The sequence below is a fragment of the Chiloscyllium punctatum genome, chromosome 29, assembly GCF_047496795.1.
Source record: "Chiloscyllium punctatum isolate Juve2018m chromosome 29, sChiPun1.3, whole genome shotgun sequence".
NCBI classification, from domain to species: domain Eukaryota; kingdom Metazoa; phylum Chordata; class Chondrichthyes; order Orectolobiformes; family Hemiscylliidae; genus Chiloscyllium; species Chiloscyllium punctatum.
In genome coordinates, this window is record NC_092767.1 from 74,529,876 (window position 1) to 74,554,828 (window position 24,953).

Here is a 24,953-nt window from a genome sequence, read left to right on the forward strand (position 1 = left end):
TAGGAATACATACTGACCAGAACTTCAATGGAAATTCTCCTGTTCTTCTTCAACCAGGACCATGTGAAACTGTAGGAGGTTTCATTGGAAAGGCTGTATGTCTGACCACGGCATTGCTCTGCCTGTGCTATCCCAGATAATGAGCTCAGGTTGCTGGAGTGGAATCAAACTCATGGTCTCTTGACTCAGAGGCACGTGTGCTATCTGCTGAGTCACAGTTGGCACTGAACGGGGGAGGGGGATGGAATCAATTGCCAAATGGAGACAGAAAGTGAGGACTGCAGATGCTGGAGATTCGAGTCGAGAGTGTGGTGCTGGAAAAGCACAGCAGGTCAGGCAGCATCCGAGGAGCAGGAGAGTCAACGTTTCAGGAATGAGGCTGTGAGCCGAGGGAGTGGTAAGATAAATGGGAAGGGGGTGGGGCTGAGAGGAAGGTAGCTGAGAGGTCCTGGTCAAGGCGGATGGAGGTGTATAGGGACTGGATGAGGCCTCATCTTCACCATAAAAATCCAGTCCCTATATACCACTCTTTGTCGATTACGTGGAACAGTCCATCTTCCGTAGTTACTCTGGCACCATTCCCCACCTTTTCTTCCACCACACTGAGGACTGCATCGATGCCACGTCACGCTCCCACAAGGAGGTTGAACAGTTCATCAACTTCGCCAACACATTCCACTCCGACCTTGAAAGACTGCAATTTCCCCTCCCACGTGGTTGGTGATGGCCTCCAGTGCATCTCATCCACTTCCCACACCTCTGCCCTCGAACACCATCCCTTCAACCGTAACAAGGACAGAAAGCCCCAATCCACACCTTCCACCCCACCAACCTCCATTTACCTCGCATCATCCTCCGTCATTTCCGCCACCTACGAATGGACCCCACCACCACTGATACATTTGCCTCCTCACCCCATCTGCTTTCTGTAAAGACCGTTCCCTCCGAGACTCCTTCGTCAGGTCCACACACCCCCACCATCCCCCCCTCCCCCCCACCTACCCACCCTCTCCTCCCAGCACCTCTCCCTGCCACCGCAGGAATTGCAAAACCTATGCCCATACCTCCACTCTCACCTCCGTCCAAGGCCCCAAAGGAGCCTTCCACATCCATCAAAGTTTCACCTGCACTTCCACACATGTCCTTAACTGTATCTGTTGCTCCCAATACAGTCTCCTCTACATTGGGAGACAATACGCCTACTTGCAGAGCGCTTCAGAGAACATCTCCGGGACACCCGCACCAATCAACCCCACTGCCCCATGGCAGAAACTTCAACTTCCCATCCCACTCCGCCAAGGACATGCAGGTCCTGGGCCTCCTCCATTGCCACTCCCTAACCACCTGATGCCTGGAGGAAGAATGCCTTGGCACCCTCCAACCCCATGGCATCAATGTGGATTTCACCAGTTTCTTCATTTCCCCCTCCTCCCACCTTAATGCAGATTCAACCTTCCAATTTGGCACCATCGTCATGACCTGTCCTACCTGTCCATCTTCCTTCCCACCTATCCGCTCCAGCCTCCCCTCTGACCTATCACCGTTACCCCCACCCCCATCTACCTATCACACTCTCAGTTACCTTCCTCCAAGCCCCACCCCTCTCCCATTGATCTCACCACCCCCTCAGCTCACATCCTCATTCCTGATGAAGGAAAAACATCGACTCTCCTGCTTCTCAGGTGCTGCCTGACCTGCTGAGCTTTTCCAGCACCTTACGCTCGACAGAAAGTCTCATAGTTGAATTACAGAGGCCATTTGATGGTTCTCTGTAGAACAATCCATTCAGTCCCATTTCCCTGCTCCATCCTCATCACCCTGTGAGGTTTATTTTCTCCAGAACCTGTCCAATTTTATTTTTAGCCCCTCACAGGCAGCTTGTTCCAGGTCATGACCACTCACTGTGTAAAGAAAGTTCTTCCTACCATTTCCATCCTGCAACCCTTGCCCAAAACATTACATCCACAGTCATAGAACATGGAAACAGACCCTTCAGTCCAACTCGTTCCAACTCCAAAATGGATCCTTGTACAATCTGTGATTGGAACTATCTTTCACTGCCTTATGTGAATCTGTCACAATCTTGTACACGTCTGATGAGGGAGCAGCGCTTCGAAAGTTAGTGCTTCCAAATAAACCTGTTGGACTGTAACCTGGTGTTGTGTGATTTTTTTTACTTTGTACACCCCAGTCCAACAACGGCATCTCCAAATCATTTGTACACCTCTGTTACAGATCCTCTTAATCAAATGACCACAGCTTCTCCAACCCAGCATGGTAGCTAAATTCCTCATCCCTGGGATAATTGCGGTAGATCACCCTCCACACACTCTAGAGAACCCTCACATCCCTCCTAATGTGCAATGACCAGAAGTTGACACAATATGGTGTAAGCTGGAATATGATAACGTTTCTACATCGCTTCCCTGCTTTTGTACTCAATGCAACCCAAGATCCCCAGCGCTGTGCTAACCATTCTCTTATTTTGTCTTACTACCTTCAAGGATCAATGTACAGAAACATAAATGACGCTGTCTTTGCAATTTGTCTTTCTGGTCTTTGGCAGATCATGTGATAAAAATAATTAAGATTATGGCAGCAAGAACCAGGAATGTCCTGCACTGTGGAATTTCCCCTTCTCTGGAGCAGGAGACTCAAATCTGGGCAGGAGTTAGTGACACCTGGTGGGCAGGATGATTTAGTGCAGCTGCAGTTTTTGGCACACCTACCAATACCAGACCAGCTACATCTGTGTGGAGGCTGGGATAATTTTCAACATTGCTGTCCCAAAAAGGTGAGGACTGTGGATGCTAATAAAAGCTTGTGGAAGGTTTGGGTGAGAGCGGGTTACATGTCTAACTATAGCATCTCCTTAATCGTTCATGGCATCAGGGAAGATGTCAATCACGTCAAGAAAGGTTCCACTACTTTTCGTTATTTATATAAATGATTTAGATGTGAACATAGGAGGTATACTTAGTCAGTTTGCAAATGACAGCAAAATTGGAGGTGTGGTGGGACAGTGAAGAAGGTTACTTCAGAGTACAACTGGATCTTGATCAGATGGGCCAATGGGCTGAGTGATAGATGAAGTTTAATTTAGATAAATGTGAGGTGCTGTATTTTGGGAAAGCAAATCAGAGCAGGACCTATACACTTAACGGTAAGGTCCTGGGGAGTGTTGCTGAACAAAGAGACATTGGAGAGCAGGTTCATAGCTCCCTGAAAGTAGAGTCGCAGGTAGGTAGTGAATAAGGCGTTTGGTATGCTTTCCTTTATTGGTCAGAGTATTGAGTATAGGAGTTGGAAGGACATGTTGCGGCTGTACAGGGCATTGATTAGGCCAGTTTGGAATATTGCGTGCAATTCTGGTCTCCTTCCTATCGGAAGGATGTTGTGAAACTTGAAAGGGTTCAGAAAAGATTGACAAGGATGTTGCCAGGGTTGGAGGATTTGAGCTATAGGGAGAGTTTGAATAGGCTGGGACTGTTTTCCTTGGAGTGTCGGAGTCTGAGGGGTGACCTTATAGTGGTTTGTAAAATCATGAGAGGCATGGGTAGGTTCCCTAGGGGTGGTGGAGTCCAGAAATAGATGACATTGGTTTAGGGTGAAAGGGGAAAAATATAAAAGGGACCTACGGGGCAACTTTTTCACACAGTGGTGGAGGCTGGTACAATTGCAACTTTAAAAGGCATCTGAATGGGTATATGAATAGGAAGGTTTTAGAGGGATATGGGCCGGGTGCTGGCAAATGGAACTAGATTAGTTTGGGATATCTGGTCGGTATGGATGAGTTGCACCTAAGGATTTGCTTCCGTGTTGTACATCTCTATGAGTCTATGAATTGCCATTGGGAAAAAGCAGAAGCTGGGAGAAAACAGTGAAAGTTAGGCCACTGCCACATCAATGCCCACCCACGCTTCCTCCAACCACCTCCTGCCCCAAGTATAACAGGGTTATGGTAGCCCCATTGGTCTGTACAACTACCTACAGACTCACCCTGAGAGTGGAAAAGAGTTATCCTCGTCTGTGAGGGACCGCCAATGATTATGAGTGGTAATCCATCATCACCATCCACTCTCCAACCCACAGAATCAAATAGAAGTGTAAACAGGAGGAATCATCCAGCCATTTGTACCCGCCATTCAATAAGTGATGGCTAATTTCTGACCCACCCTCTTGCAACATTATACCCTTTTAATACCTACGGTTAACAAAAAATCTATCAACATCAAGTTTTAAATTAACAATTGTTCTAGCATGGTTCTAATTTGGAAAAGACAATTCTGTCATCTGTTGCGTGCAGAAGATTCTTACTTCCAAAAGCTCTGGCTCTAATGTTTAGACAATGGCCCCTAATCCAAGACTCTCCAATGATCCTTGTGGCACAAGTGAATTAAGCCTGTGTATCAAACTCCAACTTCTGAAGAAGAGTCATACTGGACTTGAAATGTTAATGCTATTTTTCTCTCCACAGATGCTGAGTTTCTCTATAGTTTGTCTTTAGTTCACTGCAGAGCTGGATGGCCATGGAAGGTCTGTGCCATGATGCAGCCAAACAGGTTGATGATCAACCTGCAAATCCTTCCGGTGCACCAATGCAAGTGGTAACAGCAGGGAAGCTTCCTGGACAGCCAGAACCATTTAGTGACTTCACAACTACAGCCTCTGCATAGAATCATACAGCACACAGACCCTTTGGCCCAACCAGTCCATGCTGACCATAATCCCAAATTAAACTAGTCCCACCTGCCTGGCCTGTATCCCTCCAAACTTTTCCCATTCATGTACCATATATACTCATGTAAAAGTCAAATTTTTTAGACTATTTTGAAAGGTTCAATTTATATGGTAGACTAAGACACGGGTACTAGTTTTGAAATTCGTGCTGCAGTTCAAAATACCACATTATTACCAGAAGTCGATTTGATCGCACAACTAATCCTGGGTAAAGAAGAAATACACAATGAATTACGGTAAAAGCAAGCGGAACAAGAATGAATTACTGGTTGAAAACTTTATTTATACATACCTGTACAAAAGTTTAACATGTCAAAGATTCATTGAAATCCTGCAAAATCATACTGTTCAACATCGTCATGTCCTGGTATAATGACACACTTAAAATGAAACAGTTATTAAATTCTGAATGTGTAAGCCTCTTGTACTTTCCTTCTAAATTCTTCCATTTCCCTCCCATTTACTCTTGCATATTATGAACCTCAGCAACATTAACAAATTTGTTAAAGAATTAAATGTATGTAGCTAATATATCTTACTTTTATTCAGATATAATGGCACAATTAAAATGATTAACTAGTGAGTTTTGAGAGTATTTGTAGCTCAGGTTGAGGTTCTGGATGCAAGTTTGCTCGCTGAGCTGGAAGGTTCGTTTTCAGATGTTTCATCACCATACTAGGTAACATTATCAATGAACCTCCGGTGAAGCACTGGTGTTGGTGACCCACTTTCTATTTATGTGTTTAAGTTTCCTTGGGTTGGTGACGCCATTTCCTGTGGTGATGTCATTTCCTTAGAGGATGGTAAATGGGGTCCAAGTCAATGTGTTTGTTGATAGAGTTCTGGTTGGAATGCTATGCTTCTAGGAATTCTCATGTGTGTCACTTTTTTTTCCTCACAGCCATCCTAGGACAAACCAAACAGAGACACGCATAAATAGAAAGCGGATCACTAACACCAGTGCTTCACCGGAGGCTCACTGATGATGTTACCTAGTATGGTGACGAAACATCTGAAAGCGAACCTTCCAGCTCAGTGAGCAATCTTTTTAACGATGTTAACTTTTGGATGTATAGTGAACAAAGTGCAATAAGTATCGATAGATTGAGTACCGGTCTGAATGAATCAACGTATGCTGTAGTAAACCAAGTGGGCTAATTAGAATCATGAATGAATAAATGTGATTTCGTTTAAGTGGGTTAATGAGAACATACAGTTTCCTTTGTAAGAGGTTTATAATGTGATATAGTAGGGTTGACTTTACATGAGATACATGGAAAATACAAGATTTTTTGGCCAAAAGATATGAGATCGGCTTTTACACAAGTATATACGGTACTTATCCAAATGTCTTTTAAACTTTGTAACTGTACCTTTACCCATCACGTCCTCTGGAAGTTCGTTCCCACATGTGAAACAACCTCTTGTAAAAGATTTGTCCCTCATGTCTGTTTTAAATCTCTTCATTCATCTTCAAAATGTGCCCTCGGTCTTGAAGTTCCCCCATCCTAGAAAAAAGGCACCTACTATTAATCCTATCTATACCCCTACTGATTTTATAAACTTCTATAAAGTTAAAAATCACACAGCACCAGGTTATAGTTCAACAGGTTTAATTGGAAGCACTAGCTTTCGGAGCACTGCTCCTTTGTCAGGCAGTTGTGGAGTACACAATTGTAAGACACAGAATTTATAGCAAAAGTTTACAGTGTGATGTAACTGAAATTATACATTGAAAAATACCTTGATTATTTGTGGAGTCTTTCATCTGTTCGAATAACATGATAGTTTCACTTCTTTCATGTAAATCACAAAACTTTTTAAGTTACGTTCTCAGGTTAACTGTAACAATTGGTGTTAGCCCCCTGTGTTCCCTGTCTGTGCAATAACATTTAGACTGATTTAATGTAAAAAGTGAGATAACAGAGTCTTACATAAATTTATGCAGTTTTTCAGCGAAGTACAATGTAACTCTGCAAGTACAAATTCACCCCACAAACGTATGTGTGTGCATGTGGGTCTGTGTGTGTGTGTGTGCGCGCGCGCGCACATGTCTGTCTGGGTTGGGGGGTTGTGAGTGTGAGAGAGTGTATATGTGTGTGTATGTGAGTGTAGATCTGTGAGGGGGATGTATTTGTGAGTGTTCTATAAAGTTGCCTCTCAACCTCCTATGCTCCAGTGAAAAATGTTCCAGCCCATCCAGCCTTTCTTTATAACTCAATATCCTGGTAAATCTCCTTTGAATGCTCTCCAATTTAATAATATCCTTCCTATAACTGGGCAACCAGAACAGGTCACAGTATTGCAGAAGAGGCCTCACCAATGTCCTGTACAACCCTCAACATGACTTTTCAACTCCACTACTCAAAGGAACCATGTTAAAACTGTCCACATTTTTACCTTGGGCTCCATGACAAACGTATTTATTGATAGATACAAAATTCTTAGAGGTTTAAATAAAACAAATATTGCAGATACCAGAAATCTGAAACAAAAGCAGAAATTGCTGGAGAATCTCAGCAGGCCTGGCAGCATCTGTGGAAAGAGAGTTGAAAAGTGTGGTGCTGGAAAAGCGCAGCAGGCCAGGCAGCATCCGAGGAGCAGGAGAATTGACTTTTCGGGCGTCATTCTGCTGCTCCTCGGATGCTGCCTGGCCTGCTGTGCTTTTCCAGCACCACACTTTTCAACTCTGGTCTCCAGCATCAGCAGTCCTCACTTTCTCCCTCTGTGGAAAGAGAGCAGAATTAATGTTTTGGGTCCAGTGACCTTTCTTCAGAACTGTTCAGACCCGTGAAGATTCTTAGAGGGTTTGACAGAGTAGATGCAGAAAGGTTGCTTCCCCTTGTATGAGAGTCTTGTACCAGAGTTAGGGGTCAGCTAGTAAAGCCTGAGAAGAGGATTTTTTTTTCTCTCAGAGGGTAGTGAATCTGTGGAACTGCTTCCTGCAGATAGTTGTAGAGGATGAGTTGTTAAATACATCCAGGCTGAGAATGACAGATTTTTAATCAAAGTTAAAAATCACACAACACCAGTTATAGTCCAATAGGTTTATTTGGAAGCACTAGCTTTCGGAGCGCTGCTCCTTCATCAGGTGGTTGTGTACTCCACAACCACCTGATGAAGGAGCAGCGCTCAGAAAGCTAGTGCTTCCAATTAAACCTGTTGGACTATAAGCTGGTGTTGTATGATTTTTAACTTTGTACACCCCAGTCCAACACCAGCATCTCCAAATCAAGATTTTTAATCAGTAAGGGAATGAGGAAGAGGCAAGAAAGTGGAGCTTAAGATGATCAGATCACACTGAATGGCAGAGCAGAATTGATAGACTGAATGGCCTACTTCAGCTCTTTCATCTTATAGCCCCCATCTCAAGAGAGTGCCAGAGAGTGAGAGATTCTCCAAGCAGTGAAAATACCTTCTCTATATCTTTCTCTAAATCATTTCCCCTTAGTATCTGGGGTACCTTGATAAAATTGCCCCCATCCTTCCCAAATCCAAGAAATACAACCCTTGTTTCCTTTAATCTCTCCTCTTTAATCCTTGGAGTCAATTTTTAAAAAACTGCTGAGTAAACATTCTGATGAGCTGAGGTCTAATAATCAAACTTTGATACCTCAGCAAGCGACAGGCTGTCCAAGATAACAGGATGGATTTGAAACAATAGGAGTATTACAGTTTCTCTTCCCAGCATGTTAGTGGGGAATTGGACTCTAGAGTGCGTTTCACTATAGTATATAATTGGGCAGGATAAATACGTCAAGGTTGCCTCTGGCACTTTGGCGATATTGACTTGTTCCCCATGAGTCCACCAGATGGCAGTACTGGTGGAGGAAAGAACTAAAACAAATGTGTAGATTCCACCCCCCCCCCCCATTGCAATTTTGTTTTGAAAAGGCTATTTGGTGTTGCTTCAAACAAAGAAAAAACAAATACATGCATTTATGTAGCATCTTTCACTGTAGGACATTCAGCATAACGGCATCCTGATGAAGGGCTTTTGCCCAAAACGTCGACTCTCCTGCTCCTCGGATGCTGCCTGACCGGCTGTGCTTTTCCAGTACCACAGTCTCTCAGCTCTAATCTCCAGCATCTGCAGTCCTCACTTTTGCCTATTCAGCGTAACGTGCCAGCACTCCTGGTGTCACACTCATGCCTTCTCTCCCACTATCGTGACACTTTCCTTCCTCATTATCTTAACATTTTCCCATCCAGATAATCACCCAACCACTCTTGAATGTGTGAATTGATCTTCCACCACTTCTAAACTTTGGGTTCTGAAGAAGTCATATTTGATTTCAAACAATTATTTTGTTTCTCTCTCCACAGATGCAGCGTGACCTCTGAGTTTCTCCAGGAGGTGGAGAATCAGTGTGGAAAAGGACATGGAAGATATTAAAAGTGGGGAAATAGATGGTGACACCTTGAAAAATGTGCATATTACAGAGGAGGTGGTGCTGGATGTCTTGAAACACATAAAAGTGGATAAATCTCCAGTACCTGATCAGGTATCACAGATTCCCTACAGTGTGGAAACAGGCCCTTCAGCCCAACAAGCCCACACCAACACTCCAAAGATGAACCACCCAGGACCATTCCCCCATTCTATATTTACCCACAACTAACACACCTAAACTTCAAAAATCTGAACGCTATGGACATTTTAGCATAGCCAACTCACCTAACCTGCACATCTTTGGACTGTGGGAGGAAACCAGAGCACCCATAGGAAACCCACACAGACACAGGAAGAATGCCCAAACTTCACACAGACAGTCGCCTGAGGGTGGAATCGAGCTCAGGTCCCTGGCGCTGTGAGGCAGCAGTGCTAACCACTGAGCCACCATGCCACCCATGTACTCTAGAACTCTGTGGGAAGCTAGGGAAGTGATTGCTGGGCCCCTTGCTGAGATTTGTATCATCGATAATCACAGGTGAGGTTCCAAGACTGGAAATTGGCTAACATGGTGCCACAACTTAAGAAAGGTGGTAAAGACAAGCCAGGGAACTATAAACCAGTGAGCCTGACATCAGTAGTGGGCAGGCTGTTGGAGAGAATCCTGAGGGACAGCATTTACAGCAAAGGCAAGGACTGATGTTAGCATGGCTTTGTGCATGGGAAATCGTGTCTCATGAACTTGATTGAGTTTTTTTGAAGTAACAAAAAAGGATTGATGAGGGCAGAGCGGTGGACATAATGTATATTGACTTCAGTAAGGCGTTCAACAAGGTATCTCATAGGGCACTGGTTAGCAAGAATAGATCTTGGATCTGGAATACAGGGAGAACTAGCCATTTGGATACAGAACTGGCTCCAAGGTAGAACACAGAGTGTAGTGGTGGGGGGTTGTTTTACAGATTGGGGGCCGATGGCAATTGGCTCAGTTGCCCGGATGACTAAGTTGCAATTCAGCAACACCATGGGTTCAATTTCCCACACTGGCTGAGGCAATTAGCCTGACAACCTTCTCAACTTCTGCCCTCAATTTCAACTCACCACCAGGCATTTCTCACTAATGAGAGACCTTCCTGTCATGGGTGGTCCTGACAGGAGTCGAGAACTCCTGCTGGTATCACTCTTGGGCTCAGCAAGTCACGTAAGCCACTCCATGGTAGCAAGTTGGCAGTCCATTGCAAGGCACTTGAATGAGATGAGGACAAAGAAAGCATTAGGAGTCATAGAGATGTACAGCACGGAAACAGACCTTTCGTCCAGATATCATAAATTCATCTCACTCTATTTGTCATGTAAACCCTTCCTAATCATGTACCCATTTAAAATGTTGTTATGTACGAGCCTTCACCAATTCCTATGGCAGCTCATTCCATACAGGCACCGTCCTATTTGTGAAAAAGTTGTCTCTTAGATCTCTTTTAAATCTTTCCCCTCTCACTTTAGACCCATACCCACTAGTTTTTGGACTCCCTGACACTAGGGAGTAGACCTTGACTATTCACCCTGTCCATGCCCCTCAGGATTTTTTAAACCTCAATAAGGTCACCACTCAGCTTTCGATGCTCCAGGGAAAACAGCCCCCGTCTATTCAGCCTCTCCCTACAGCTCAATCCTCCAGTCCTGGCAACATCCTTACAGATCTTTTTGAACCATTTCAAGTTTCACAACATTCTTTCTATGACAGGGAGACCAGAATTGAATGCAGTATTCTAAACGTGACCTAACCAATGTCCTGTACAGCTGCAACATGACCTCTCAATGCATTGATCAATAAAGGCAAACATACCAAACACCTTCTTTACTATCCTTTCTACCTGCAACTCCACTTTCAGGGAACTATGAACTGCACCTAACGTCTCTTTGTTCAGCAACAATCCTCAGGACTTTATTATTAAGTATATAAGCCCTGCCCTGATTGGCCTTACCAAAATGCAGCACCTCACATTTATCTAGATTAAACTCCATCTGCCACTCCTTGGCCCATTCGCCCATCCGATCAAGGACCCCTTTGTACTCTGAGGTAATCTTCTTCGCTGTCCACTACATCACCAATGTTGGTGTCATCTGCAAACCAACCATCCATGCCTCCTATGTTCACATTTCAAAGACTCACTGAAGGCTTCCCTCAAGAAATGCAACATAGATGTCAATACTTGGGGCATCACAGTGGCTCAGTAGTTAGCACTGTTGCCTCACAGTGCCAGGGACCTGGGTTCAATTCTCACCTTGGGCACCTGTCTGTGTGGAGGTTGCACATTCTCCCAGTGTCTGCATGGGTTTCCTCCGGGTGCTCCGGTTTCCTCCTACAATCCAAAGACGTGCAGATTAGTGTTCAGGATGTGCAGGTTAGGTGTATTAGTCCGGGGTAGATGTAGGGGAATGGGTCTGGGTGGGTTACTCTTTGGAGGGTCAGTGTGGACTTGGACCAAAGGGCCTGTTTTCACACTGTAGGGATTCTATATCTAAAACCCACATTCCAGCTTGGAGGAATCTCTTGCACGAAGGGACATAATTCTTTGAGAACATCCATTAGCAATCTGGAGGCCAAGGACCAATTCCACCTCCTGGAAACGCCTGCCAAATGGGTGGTTGGAGATGTGGCTCGAGGTTTGAGCTCATCAACCACACAAGGACCCATTAGATCCCAGGACCACTGACATGGAACTTCCTAGTAGAACAATCATACTTGTTAGTCCGTGATTGATGCCGAGTGAGAGAGCAGCCCTTTGGTCCTCTAGGACGATGATGACTTTATCTTTATTTTTACCAGACTGAATATCATGGACTTATCAAGCTGGATTTGACGCCCAGTCAGCTTAGGAGAGACAGTGGAAATCTTAGGTTGAGTTATAATAAAAGCAAAGTACTGCGGTTGCCCGAAATCTGAAACAAATGCTGGAGAAACTCAGCAGGTCGAGCAGAATTTGTGGAGGAAGAAATAAAAGTGATGTTTTGAATCTTCTTTCTGAAGAAGATTCCATCTGAGTCTCATTGAATCTGAGGAGCAGGACAGTTGATGTTTTGGGCGTAAATCCTTCCTGAGAAAGGGCATGTGCCCGAAATGTTGACTCTCCTGCTCCTCGGATGCTGCCTGACTTATAAAACTTTTCCAGCACCACACTTTTAGACTCTGACTCTCCAGTATCTGCAGTCCTCACTTTTGGAATATCGTGTGCAATGTTGCTCTCCCTGCTTTAGGAAGAATGTTGTGAAACTTGAAAGGGATCAGAAAAGGGTTGGAGGTAGAGGGAGTGTTTTCCTTGGAGTGTCAGAGGCTGAGGGGGGGATCCTTACAGAAGTTTATAAAATCACGAGGGAGCAATGGATAGGGATAAACAGACAAAGATCTTCTCATGACCGCACATATCTGTGACCCTAAATGCACTTGCAGGCGCTATGGCAATGCAGGTAGTTGTTGTCAGTTGTCCTCGGGTTAGAGAGCCCGCCCCCTTCCTTCCAATTGGTCGTGGGCTCACGTCCATCACCGACTGACTTCCGGTCTGGGCGCCAGTCGTCGCGAGACGCAGACAGAGAGCGCGAGCGAGTGACTGAGGCGATTCGGAATAAATCTTTTCGATTAAAACCTTCTTCTTCCCCCCCCTCCTTGAAGAATTCGGCGGCAGGGGAGAGGGTAGCTAGCGACGCTGGAGTTTAAAAATCAGGTAAAGAATATTAACCCGGGGGCGATGGCGGCGGAAGGTGTGAAGACCGAGGGGTCCCGACGGTTTGGAGTTTTGTTTTCTGATGTTTTAACGCCTTTTTTTCTCCTACAAAATCCCCGACGCAAGCCGTGCTCTTTTTTTTCGTTTTTTTGTTCCGCCGGCGAAAAGTTGTGAATATGGAGCTGGACTCACGGAGGAGGGAGGAGTGGGGGGGGGAGGTGGAGAGAAGGAGGCCGTCCGACCGTCCCTGGGGCCGGAAATGGAGCCAGGCTGCTGATTGACAGGCGCCCGGGCCAATGGGAGCGGGAGGGTCGCCGGCTGTCGGCCAATAACCGTGACGTGGAGGCGGAACCCCATGTTTGATTGCCAGCCCTGGTATGTGTTTGTATGTAAACACCAGGCAGCCTGCTCCAAGCCCGCCTCAAGGTTACCATCACTCACTCAACTTTCTTGTGCTTCTTTCCCATCCCATTTTACATTCACTCAATTCCCAGATAGATTCAAGGTCTGCACTGCACTCTTTGAACTTTCTTGTGCTTTTTTTATTCTTTCTCTGTTTTACATTCACTACATAATTCCAAGATAGGTTCAAGGTTGCCATCAAATGGTACTTCACTCACTGAACTTACTTGTGTTTTTTTTTACACATCTTGCATTCCAAGCCCCTACTACCAGGTGAGGACCATTATGGCCAAAGTTGGGTCCAGTCCAATCCTGTCCTCTGCAAGGACTTAAAAGGATTTCACGCAATACTGCAGAACTAAAAACAGAAAATGCTTACAACACTGTTCATGTTTGGCAAGATCCACTGAAAGCAATAGAAGGTGACAAAAGGACCTCACCCTCATATGTTAATTCTGATTCTCTCTCGTTCTATTTCCACTGATGCTGCTAAGTCTGCTGATTGATTGTTCTTATTACTGATTTAAGATGGTTGCAAAAGAGGAGAGGGACATGATGTGACAGTTTATTAAAATTGGAACCATGACATCGATGTAGCACCTTTTTAGTATGATACAACCTAAAGTGCAATAGGGTTTCTGGCTTATGTTTGACACCAGCAGGTGTTAAAGTAGGTCACTAAAAACTTATTTACAGATGGGTGTTAAGGAACAGCTTAGAAAAGTGCAGAGAGACAGCAGTTTTTTAGGAAGTTGTTCTGGAGCTCGGGCTGTTACAGCTGAATGCTCAGCCACCATTGATGAAGCGATTAAAAGCTGAGAAGCCAGATTTGGTGCTATCAGCATGTTATTGTCTGATAGCATGCTGGGGTGGTGGGTGTTGCTTGATAGTGTGGTGGAAGCTTTAGAAAGAGAATTGTGCACACACTTGAGGTAAAATCCCCAGTGCATTCATATCATGCCAAAGGAAGCCATTTGGCCCATTGTGCCCCAACTGGCTCTTTAAATTAGCCTCAGTTCCATCCTCTTTGCTCAGACATGTTTGTAGAATTTGCAAGTTTCTTTATTGGATTATTATTTTCATTTGTTCTGAGTTGGGACTATAAAACACCTTCATTCCTAATTATCTGAAGTCCTGAATACCTACCCTGAGGGAGCAAAATAATTGATTTTTATTGTAGTGTTATTAATATGAAACCTCACTATCAAATCCTGTAAAACAGAGCCTGAAATCCTCCGCCATACATACACACACACATATACTCTTGACGCTTTAATTGTTGTAACAAAATGCATCTCATGATATGATTATGTTGCTGCCCTGTTTTCAATCAAACATAAGTGATTTGACAATTTTCTGTGTTCCTATACAACTGTGTGGGAAACCAACTAAGCGTATAGTTTAAAGATTTGATCCTCACAATCTTGAGATGTATCCATAGGGAATATTTGGAGCTGTGCAAAAATGAATTACAATGGAAGACTTAAGTATTATCATTCATCTGAGTTTGAATTGATTAAATCTGGAGCTCCTTTTTCCTTTTTGAGACCAAAGGATATTAAAGGATACTGCAGTAAGTCACCTCTCATTATTTTGTCTGCACAAATGTTTGTATTAAGAAGGTAGGGTAGACATTTACCAGAATGGTTCCTGGGCTGAAGGCTTTTAGTGAGTTTATCCTCTATGGAGGAAAGGAAGTTGACTGGAGATCTAGTAGACAAGGTTATAACTGATTGGATAACGCAGATTGAGAAATTCTTCCCATTGGTTTTGTTACAGAGATGAAGGGATGTAGTATTGACGTTTTGGGCAAGAGATATTTGGGGGATTGAGGAAGAACTTTTTTACACAATGAGTACTAATGACATGGAGTTTGCTACCCACAAGGAAATGGGGGTGGAAGCAGAGACTATGAACAATTTCAAAAGGAATTTGAATAAATACTTGAGGGAAATAAACTTGTTGGTTTGTGGAAACTGCGAGGCAAATGGGACTGGCTGGATTTCTGTACAGGGAGCTGGCATGAACATAATGGACCAAATGGCTGCCTCCTCTGCTGTAGTAGTTTGATTAGGAGGAGTGGTCCATTTAATATCCCAGAGCCCGTTAATGCCATTTCGTAGTTGGTATGTGACCTAACTCAATCTGCCAGCCTTTGCCCCATGTTTCTCTATATCTCTGGATAGCAAACATCTCAATCTCCAGTTTAAACTCAGCACTAACTCCCTTTCTATGGAATACTGTTCCAAACCTCTTTGCATGGATGTGTTTCCTAATTTTACTCCAGAAGAGTCTGACTGTATTTTAAAAACTATATTCCTGGTCCTAGGCTGTTGAACCAGCAGCAATAGATATTCCCTAGTTACACCATAAATACCCTGTAATGTTTTGAGCAGTTTGATCTAATTGTCCCTTACAGAACTCAGACAACCATGATTAACTGGATTGTGAAGTAGGCTCCAGAGGCTTGATCGCCTCCTATAATTCTTTTAGCTGTAAAGTATTGCTATTTACAGATGTATTATTACTGGGAGCGATGGGAGCAATTTGAGGTTATGAATTGAATATGTGATGAGGTACAGTGATAAATCATTTTGGCTTAAGTATGGTTTTCCCATAATGTCTAGATACTAGTTTGCTAAGTAAGTTTGCCAATAAACTGGGGGCGCATCAGTCCTGAACTAGTACATTTTAATACTACTTGTTTGTATTCAATTTGCCACCTCCATAAGCATCAGCCGCCACCAATATTTCGCTCTTGTGATCGACTGGAAATAATAATTGGAAGCTTTTCAGGAATATCATGTCGCAGGATTTAATGTAAATTGTTTCTGTTTCAATCAGAGGGACATACTTGTGCTGGAAGTTTCTCAGAGGAGGTGCACTAGGCTGATTTCTGGGATGAATAAAGTTTGAGCAATTTAGACCTGTTCTTATTTGAATTTAGAAGAATGAATAGGAATATATTGAACACAAAATTCTGAATAGGCTTGATGATGTTGAATGCTGAATGTTACTCCATGTGGGTCAATCTAGAATTTGGGGGGCAGTGGGGTCTTACATTTCGAATGAAGTCAAGGAGGAGCGACTTGTACTTGTTCTATGCTGTACATGCCTCATCCCCTGCCACCTTGCCTGCATGGACTACAGTTTTTTTTACTTTATTCAGTCATGGGAGGAGGGCATCACAAGATAAGCAGTACTTACTGCTCAGAGGGCAGTTAAGAGTCAACCATATTGTTGTGGGTCTGAAGTCACATGTAATCCAGATCAAGTGTGGATGGCAGTTTCCTTCCCTAAAGGGCATTAGTGAAATGACATTTAGGGAAGGAAACCAGATGGGTTTTTTCAACAATCGTCAATGGATTCATGGTCATCGTTAGACTCTTAATTCCAGATTTTTCTTTTATTGAATTCAAATCTCACCATCTGCCATGGTGGAATTTGTATCCAGGTCCCCAGAACATTATCTGGGTCTCTGAATTAACAGTCCAGCGATAATACCACAATGCCATTGCCTCCCCTTATGGGGAATGCACTTTTTTCATCATGTCAGGTTTATGCGCAGCAATGTTAGATGAAGCGTAAAGTATCCACCATTCTCCTTTAGAATTGTGCTGTAACATTAATCTTGAGGCGCATCTGCTACAGTACAAATGTAAAGTTTCCCACACCAGCCATAGAACAGGCTGCCAATTTGTGTTGTAATCAACTGGTTTGAGACTGACTAAGCTCATTTATGGAGCAACCAGCAGAGTTAGTGACATTAAGGCTTGTTTTTCTGGAGCATGGAGTGAAAAACTGCAAAGAATTTTAAAGTTTTTGTTTAAATAGATTGATGTTTTGCTATTTTAGCTGGTCGATCAGTTTTTGTTAAATTTAACATGCACTGTGAAAGGCCAGGGTTCAGAGTGCATGGCAACTTGAATAAAAGAAGTGAGAATCCTTATAAAATAAAGGCTAAGTGACAACAGCTTTCAATTTGCAAGTCTTTGGGAAGTTGGAAAAATTGAATGATAAAGTTACACAGCTTTGATGTTGTGCAGCAATGTATGACATTATATATTCACAAGCTTCCAAATAAGCTTGTTGGACTATTACCTGCTGTTGTGATTTTTAACTTTGTACACCCCAGTCCAACACCAGAACCTCCAAATCGTGACACATTGAAGCTGCAACCAGATGAGACTTGTATCCCATCGATTTTGATTTTATTGTAACATGTACTCAAGTACAAAAGTACAAGGTACAACAAAAAGTGTATAATGTCACCATACAAGGCATCATTGTAGGTGCCGAATCTTAAGAACAAGGTAAAAAGAAAGACCAAAGTTAAAAGTTAAATATTGCCTTAATTCTAGTATAATGTAGAAACATGTGAAGTAACGTTAAAAGTTACACGTTGCAAGCCTTCATCGCTTTATTTTCTACATAAACCTGAAGTACAAACATTAATCTTAAGTGCTTAGCCATGGTGGGGCTGCACTTCAAGAAATCTCTGTGAAACCAGAAGTCCATGCTGAGGCCACGCCATGCCAAGAGTCCGAATAAAGCTGAGTTCAAGAGAGTCTTTATATGCATTGTTGTCATAGATGTTGTATCATGCCTCATCCAGTTATTATAATGTAACTTAATTCAGATCAAAAATCTGCTTCACTTTCCAATGAAGTGTCTGCTATGTGTGCAATTGGATACAACTATGCCTGCAATGTAAACATTATCAATACAGTCTACAGGGTTGCTGCTTTCCCTGGTTCATTATGGTGAATGGCACATGTTTATCATTTTGCTAAGGCCAGAGACAAACAGAGTGAATTACTTTTCCTTTAAGATGAGTGTTATATATTTTTAAATAATCTGTACTTAGATAATGTATTTAAAGATCCCTGGGTGGCTCAAAACAATTTGTGGGTAGGGATATGTGGTTAACCCTTAAGTTAGGAACCACAGCAGTCAATTTGTGCAAAGTAAGCTCCCACAGACAGCCATCTGATAGTGACCTAATATCCACTTCAGTGATGATTGAGTGATATATGTCAGCCAGAACTCTGGAGAATACTCCCCCAGTCTTCTTTGAAATAGCGCCATTGGATCTTGTATATCCGCTTTGATGACAGATGGGGCTTTGGTTTAAGTCGTATCTGAAAGATGACATTTCCAGCAGTACAGTCTTCACTCAGTGAATTTTATGTTTGTGTCAACAGAGTGGAACCTGAACCTACAACCTTCTACTGGGGCTACAGTGGCACTGCTTGAATTGTTACCAGGATAAGACACAGCATCTTCTTCACATGACAAACTTTAATGATACAGTGTGCTTTGTAGGAGAAACAAACTACAACCTTTAAGTTCTTGGTTTTTATTTAAATAAAAATTTCATGATTGCAGGTTTGAATCCAAAATGTCAGAAAGATTGATGGCTGAGCCATACTGTCTAGACCGCTGACCCCCTCCCCCTTTCTACAACATTATAGATGGTCAGTGCTACGACAGCAGTTTAATCAAAGGGTTTCAGATGATATTGCAAAATAGATGACATCATAAAACAGGAGAAGCTGGATTTATCGATTGCCCTGAAATTAAATTGCATCCTATTACTTGCTGTAGAATCTCTCATGCTTTTCGGTAATGTGCCCTACTATCTCTTCTAAATCATGTGTGCTGTTGCCGTAAATATTTGTCAGCTGCGCAGATTAAAATCTTTGTCAGGCTGGAGTGATGCTGTCATTGAAAGGTTGTTGGTCCTGTGATTCATAGATTGGTGTAGTCACTGTGCCCTGTTCAACTAAAAGTGAAATGCATAGATTTGCATTTTGTTTCAATTGCTTCACACAATTAATGATGAATTTTTTCCTTCCCAAAATCAGCTATGTCAGAAAGTTCATTATCAGAAGCTGGTGAAGTGAAGGTGAGGATTTGTCTGCCGCTAAAAGTGGGGACACTCTGACACAGCCATCTGAGAGCATTCAATGTTTTTGTTTTCCAAGTTCACTTTTTAAAGAATAGGGTGTGCACTCAATGTAACAGTCACGCGGTGTCTGATGTATGTAGTTGAATATGAGCAAATGGCTTTTTTCTGTTTTGGATTGTATTTGTTAGCTGGCAGTGACAGCAGACTGGCTATCTGCCAGGATAATGTTGGTATGTAAAGTGATTTATTATTGGGTAGTGCTCTCACTGATTTGCTTTCATTTGCTCCTCTCTGAGTTGATGTTGCAGTTAATAAAAAGTTTTAAGATTACTAGGTGCTGTTAATTCACCTAGTTCTCCCTCTGCAAGTAGAAGGCCTTTAAACGCAGCACCTCTTGTATGCAGCTTGATACCCTCTTGAGTCATGGGCTCTAGTTTTGAAGAAATGAGAGTTCTAGGTGTTTTTTTATTGTTTTAAGTGGAAGCATTGCAAATGCTTTACATGCAGTTAGTTTCCCTTTATTGAAATTGTATAGTATTGAATTGTGTTGATGTTGTTTGATTTTGGATACTGGGCACTTTGAAATGGCACCCAGGTTTTACGCCACTGTTTTCTTATTCCAGCACAGAGATTGGACTGACTGGATTGAGTGAGCTGATATAGACTTGATGGACCAAAAGGTCATATTATGCACTGAAATGACACTTGGCTATAAATTTCCCATGGTAATGTCTGTTGTCAATTGTTTACGAATGTTTGTTCAAGTTTCTAATAAATTGAAAATGTGCAAGGTGGTAATGGAACAGGGTCAAGAGACCACATATTTACCTATAGAGCCACTCAGAGGCTGGTGCCTGTAGCTACGTCGTGACAGTTGACATAGCAAATCATAATAGACAATGGAGAATTACTAGCAGAAAATGAGGACAACAGGAAGCATGTGCTCCATGTAAGCTTTTATAATAGATTTACATTTACAGAGAGCTTTCTGTTTTGTGTTGTGGTAATTAACTTGGAACAAGTAAGTGGAGTACTGCATTTTCATTGCACACTGATTATGTAGTATAACCATGTGTTGGCACAAGGCCATGCCAGATGTTAAAGCAGACACTTACATATTCAAATCAAAAGGATGATTCGTTATTGCTGTTTCATGTTTCTGTCCCTCTTTTGTAATACTGGCGTCAAGAGCTGCTATTGTAAATGAATCTTGAAATTTTCTGTGATTAATATATCTCACAGCTTCTCAGCTGTAGTGATGGGTGAAGCCAACCCTTTATTGTTTTATCTCTTACTTAATGATTACAGGAGGAGTACGGATTTGACAGAATACAGGTACTTTTCTTTGCTCCAAATCTTAGACGTTATTGGCATACAGGCACTACAGGTAGTTCTTATATAACGCGATGTTTGTGTTCTTGTGCAACCTTACATTATAGAAAAATCGCACTTCAGATGCAGCACTTAGTGTTGGTGATGTAATTGTATTACAGCCAACATAAGTTTTAAAAGTTTGTGCTTTAGAACCAGTGTCCCCAATTCGTCAATCATGGTTCAGCGAATTTGCATTAACAAAAGGTGTGTTACCGCAGAACGAACTGTATTTGCTTGGATACTGAGCTTTGTGGACCAAACCAAACCTGTATTCCAAACTAATCTATGATGAACTAATTGATCTTAATTGGAAAGCAGGAGAAGAAAGTCACTCTGAGCTTCTGATCACTGTCCAGTGAAGCTTGATTGGAAAACATGAATAGGATGAGGGTAGGAACATGTTTAATTATATCCTCCCTGCTATTTTCATAGAATAGTATGCTAAACTATACTGATATGGTTCATGTTTGAGGTCTAGTCCACACTTTTGAAAGGCAGGCTCATGTAAAACTTCAAATTGTCTTTTAGATTCAGTGATGAAAGGAGGAAACTAGGGAGAACCTCATGTGGCCTGTAATCAGTTGATTGCCATTCATTCCAAGAGTGGATCATATTCTGGACCCCTATGAGTGCTAGAAGTGATTTGTTTTCTGTGTTGAGAGGTGGTTGACAGTACTGTAATCTTGCTTCCCTTCACCGTTACCCCTGCAAAGAGGGAATTTACTTTGTAATGGTTTGCTTTCTGTTTGCCAGGGAAAATGTATAAATACTAGACAGAAAAGGTACAGTATGGAGGTGGTCATCTGGACCATCATGGCTGTGCCTGATTTTCCCAATGGATAATACATCTCGTGCAATTCCCATCACCCCTGTCATCCTGCATATTTGTTTTTGTCAAATAACAATCTAATTTCCTCCTGCATGCTTTGATTGAATCTACCTTCACATAAATGGGCAATACATTTCATAAATTACCAATTTGCAGTGTGAACAGGCTTTTCCTCGTGTCTCCATTGCTTCTTTCGCTATTTACTGTACTTTAAATCCTGCTCTTGATCCTTGCATCAGTGGGAACAATTTCTCCTTGTTTGCTCTGTCCAGACACCTCATGACTTTGAATACCTTTTTCAAATCTCAGCCATAATTTCTCCAAGGAAAAAGGTCTAATTTCTCAATCTAGCCATGTATCTGAACTGATGTAAAATACAATTACATTCTATTTTAATTTTAAATTATCAAGTTACAAGGACAGTTAAATGAGTTATTACATATGGCAAAGAAAATTTCAAAATAGGATGTGTGGATTGCAATAGCAAAAAGAAACCAATTTCCTTCATACAATTCCTCTTATAATTCCAGTACAGTCCTGTGTACTTTGCAGCCAGTGAACTGGGTGTTTTTAAAATACCATCACCTGTTAGTTTGATCAACATTTCATAGGATAGACAGCCCATTCGGCCCAACCAGTCTTGCCAGTGTTTCTGCTTTACTTGCATCTTCTCAATCATTCTACATCTAAATTGACTCTTTCAACCTTATCACTTCCTCTTAAATGTATCTATACTAATTGCTTCAAAAACTCCCTGTGGTTACAAGTTCCACATTCTCACTATTCTTTGAGCAAAGAAATTTTCTTGAGTTATCAATTGGATTTCTTGATGACTCTTCCTCATATTTTATCAAGTCTTTCAGAGTTTTGAAGACCTCTAGGTCATCCCTCAACATTACTTTTTGAAATATAAATAAGAGACCCAGCCCATCCATCTGTTCCTGGTATGCATACCCACACATTTCTTGTGTCACTTGTGTAAATCACCTTGGCAACTTTTCTAGTATCATAAAGTCATACAGCACAGAGACGGACCCTTCGGTCCAACATATATGTGCTGTTTAGAGATCCAAATCAGACCTAGTCCTGTTCGCCAGCATTTTGCCCACATCCCTCAAAACCCTTTCTAATCATATTCCCATCCAATGCCTTTTAAGTGTTGTAATTGTACCAGCCTCCATCATTTCCTGTGGAAGCTTGTTCCATACATGCACCACCCTCTGCATGATAAAGTTACCCCTCGGTCCTTTTTAAATCTTTCCCCTTAAAACGCTATGCCCTGTAGTTTTGGATTCCCCTACCCTAGGGAAGTGGCCTTGGCTATTCGTCCTATCCGTGCCCCTCAAGATTTTAGAAACCTTATTAAGGTCATCTGAGCCTCTGACGCTCTGGGGGAAAAGCTTAGAATTTGGCAACGAGAACTGGATGCTGTACTGTAAAGTTTGGTCTAACTGAGGGTCATTACAGATTCAGTACACGTCTCTACTTGTGAAATCTGGGAGCCACTTTATGCACAGATCCTATAATATCACATGAGAAATGACCAGTTTTTAAAAAAAATTAATGGTGTTGAATATATGGTAGCTTTACGCTTTATATTAAATATAACATTATTTCCATCTCATAAAAATAATCTCCATTTGATGAACTATTGGTGTAAGCACTATAGGCCTCATGATTTTACTTCATGGTTCATTAGAACGAAGTATGACCATTGTAGATGTGGAGGAAATTGCTGATCTATCTTTTAAATCTCTCCCCCCTCAGGAATTCTCCTTCACGTGGTGTAATGGTGCTCTATCAGTAGACAGCTGAAGTTGCTTGCCGAGTGGAAGAAGACTATCTTATGAGATTCTTGCCATGTGTGTACAAAGAAAATGGGTGTTAATGCTTCTACATACCCATATCCATCATGTCCGACAGCTGGGGTGAAAACACAATCTTCCAATGCAGTTGGTGGTAAGAATTTTATTTCATGTTGTGAGAGAGGGGCCATGATGTGGAGGTGTTGGATTGGGGTGTACAAAGTCAGAAGTCGCATGACACCAGTTTATAGTTCAACAGGTTTATTTGAAATCGCAAGCTTTTGGAGCACCATTTAAGGACTTTACCTCACAAAGAAACAGCGCACAGAAGGCCATTCAGCCCCTTGAGCCTGACCTGTTATTCAGTAAGATCATTGCACCTCTCATTCTCACAATCAGAAGTCACATGATACCAGTTTATAGTGCAACAGGATTATTTAAAATCACAAGTTTTCGGAGCACTACTTAAGGACTTCACCTCACAAAGAAACAGTGCTCCGAAAGCTTGTGATTTCAAATAATCCTGTTGCACTATAAACTGGTATTGTGTGACTTCTGCTTGGGTGAGAGAGAGGAGCAATGGTCTTACTGAAGAAAAAGTCAGGCTCAAGGGGCTGAATGGCCTTCTGTCCAGATGTGACTCCCAATACAGCAGCTTTTCAAAGTGCAGGTTCCTGTTACTAATTCTCTGGTTTCTTACTGGGTAAAGATTTGATAAATGTCGAGTTAGAGCAAAGAATGTCATGGGTTAATAAAATAAGTGCAATGTTCAAATTGAGAGCATTAGTTAAGAGTACTTGGGAGAGATTGTTTGCTCTCGTCGGCAGATTGATAACTAGATGATCCAGATTTAACAATTTTGACAAAAGTCCCAGAGAAATTCTTTTGTGATGCAGCAGGTTGCTGTGATCTGGAAGGCACTCCCCAAGAGGGAACAGGTTAAGTAGTAAATTTCAAAAAGGAATTGGATTTAAAAGCTTTTAAAAGATCTGTTTTTAATGCTATGTGAAAAGGAGCAGGGAAGACTTTAGAAAGGATAGGCATGGGCACAGTGGACTGCTTGGCATTCTTCAATGTCATGTAATGTAACAAACTTTCCAGGCTGGATGATCCCAGATTTAACTCTTGTATTTTGTTCAAAAAGTTGCATTTAAATTCTGCCTTTCACAGCATCAGGACATCTCCAAAGTTCTTTACAGCCAATGAGAATACCTTTTTTTCCAAGTCTATTAATTATTGTAGTGTAGCAAAGATGCCATCCAACTTATACACAATTAACTCCCATGAACAGCGTTGTAATAATGTCAAAAAATCTATTCCTTGATCATGTTGACTGAGGTGTAAATATAGGACAGGACACTGGAGAATACCTCCTGTTGATCTTTACAATAGTGCTGAGGGGTTTCTTGCCTAAACTTCAGATAGCTATTGGAGCTTCACTTTAGGATATCATCCCAAATATGTCACCTCTGAATTGCAGGATTTGCCCATTAGTGCTCAATTTTCTGGAGTGGGCCCAAACATACCACCTGCTGACCCAAAGATGAGGGAGCTTCATATTGAACTGCAGCTAAATATGAAATGGTTAATCCCATTTGGGCTACTCGTAGGGATGATAATGTTGTATTGACAATATGGGAGAGGATGTGTCATTATTGATTGCTATCCAATAATGATGCATTATTTCCTTTTTTTTAATTACAAGGTGCACATGAGGGCATATTTAGGTTTGGTTTTGGTGTGCTACTTAGATGACCTGGTTTCCTGATAGTCACTG

The 24,953-nt window shown here is 42.2% G+C and overlaps 1 protein-coding gene and 1 long non-coding RNA gene across 3 annotated transcripts in view; one reads left to right on the forward strand and one right to left on the reverse strand.

Annotated features, from left to right (window-relative positions):
* Nucleotides 1-5,019: 5,019 nt before the first annotated feature.
* LOC140454592 (uncharacterized) lies at nucleotides 5,020-13,038 on the reverse strand. Of its 2 annotated transcripts, XR_011952715.1 has the most exons (5): nucleotides 12,871-13,038; nucleotides 11,419-11,496; nucleotides 10,235-10,378; nucleotides 6,114-6,248; nucleotides 5,020-5,646 (listed from the first exon to the last, which is right to left on the reverse strand). It is a non-coding gene; the product is annotated as an uncharacterized lncRNA (long non-coding RNA). The 2 variants fall into 2 exon arrangements; XR_011952716.1 differs by lacking the exon at nucleotides 10,235-10,378.
* Nucleotides 12,692-24,953, forward strand: part of LOC140454588 (BTB/POZ domain-containing protein 7-like) — a 73,588-nt gene continuing 61,326 nt past the window's right edge. Inside the window, exons 1-2 of the mRNA XM_072549450.1 lie at nucleotides 12,692-12,855; nucleotides 23,139-23,330. Coding sequence (XP_072405551.1) covers nucleotides 23,249-23,330 — 82 coding nt within the window. The 5' untranslated portion in view covers nucleotides 12,692-12,855; nucleotides 23,139-23,248. The remainder of the gene's footprint in view (nucleotides 12,856-23,138; nucleotides 23,331-24,953) is intronic.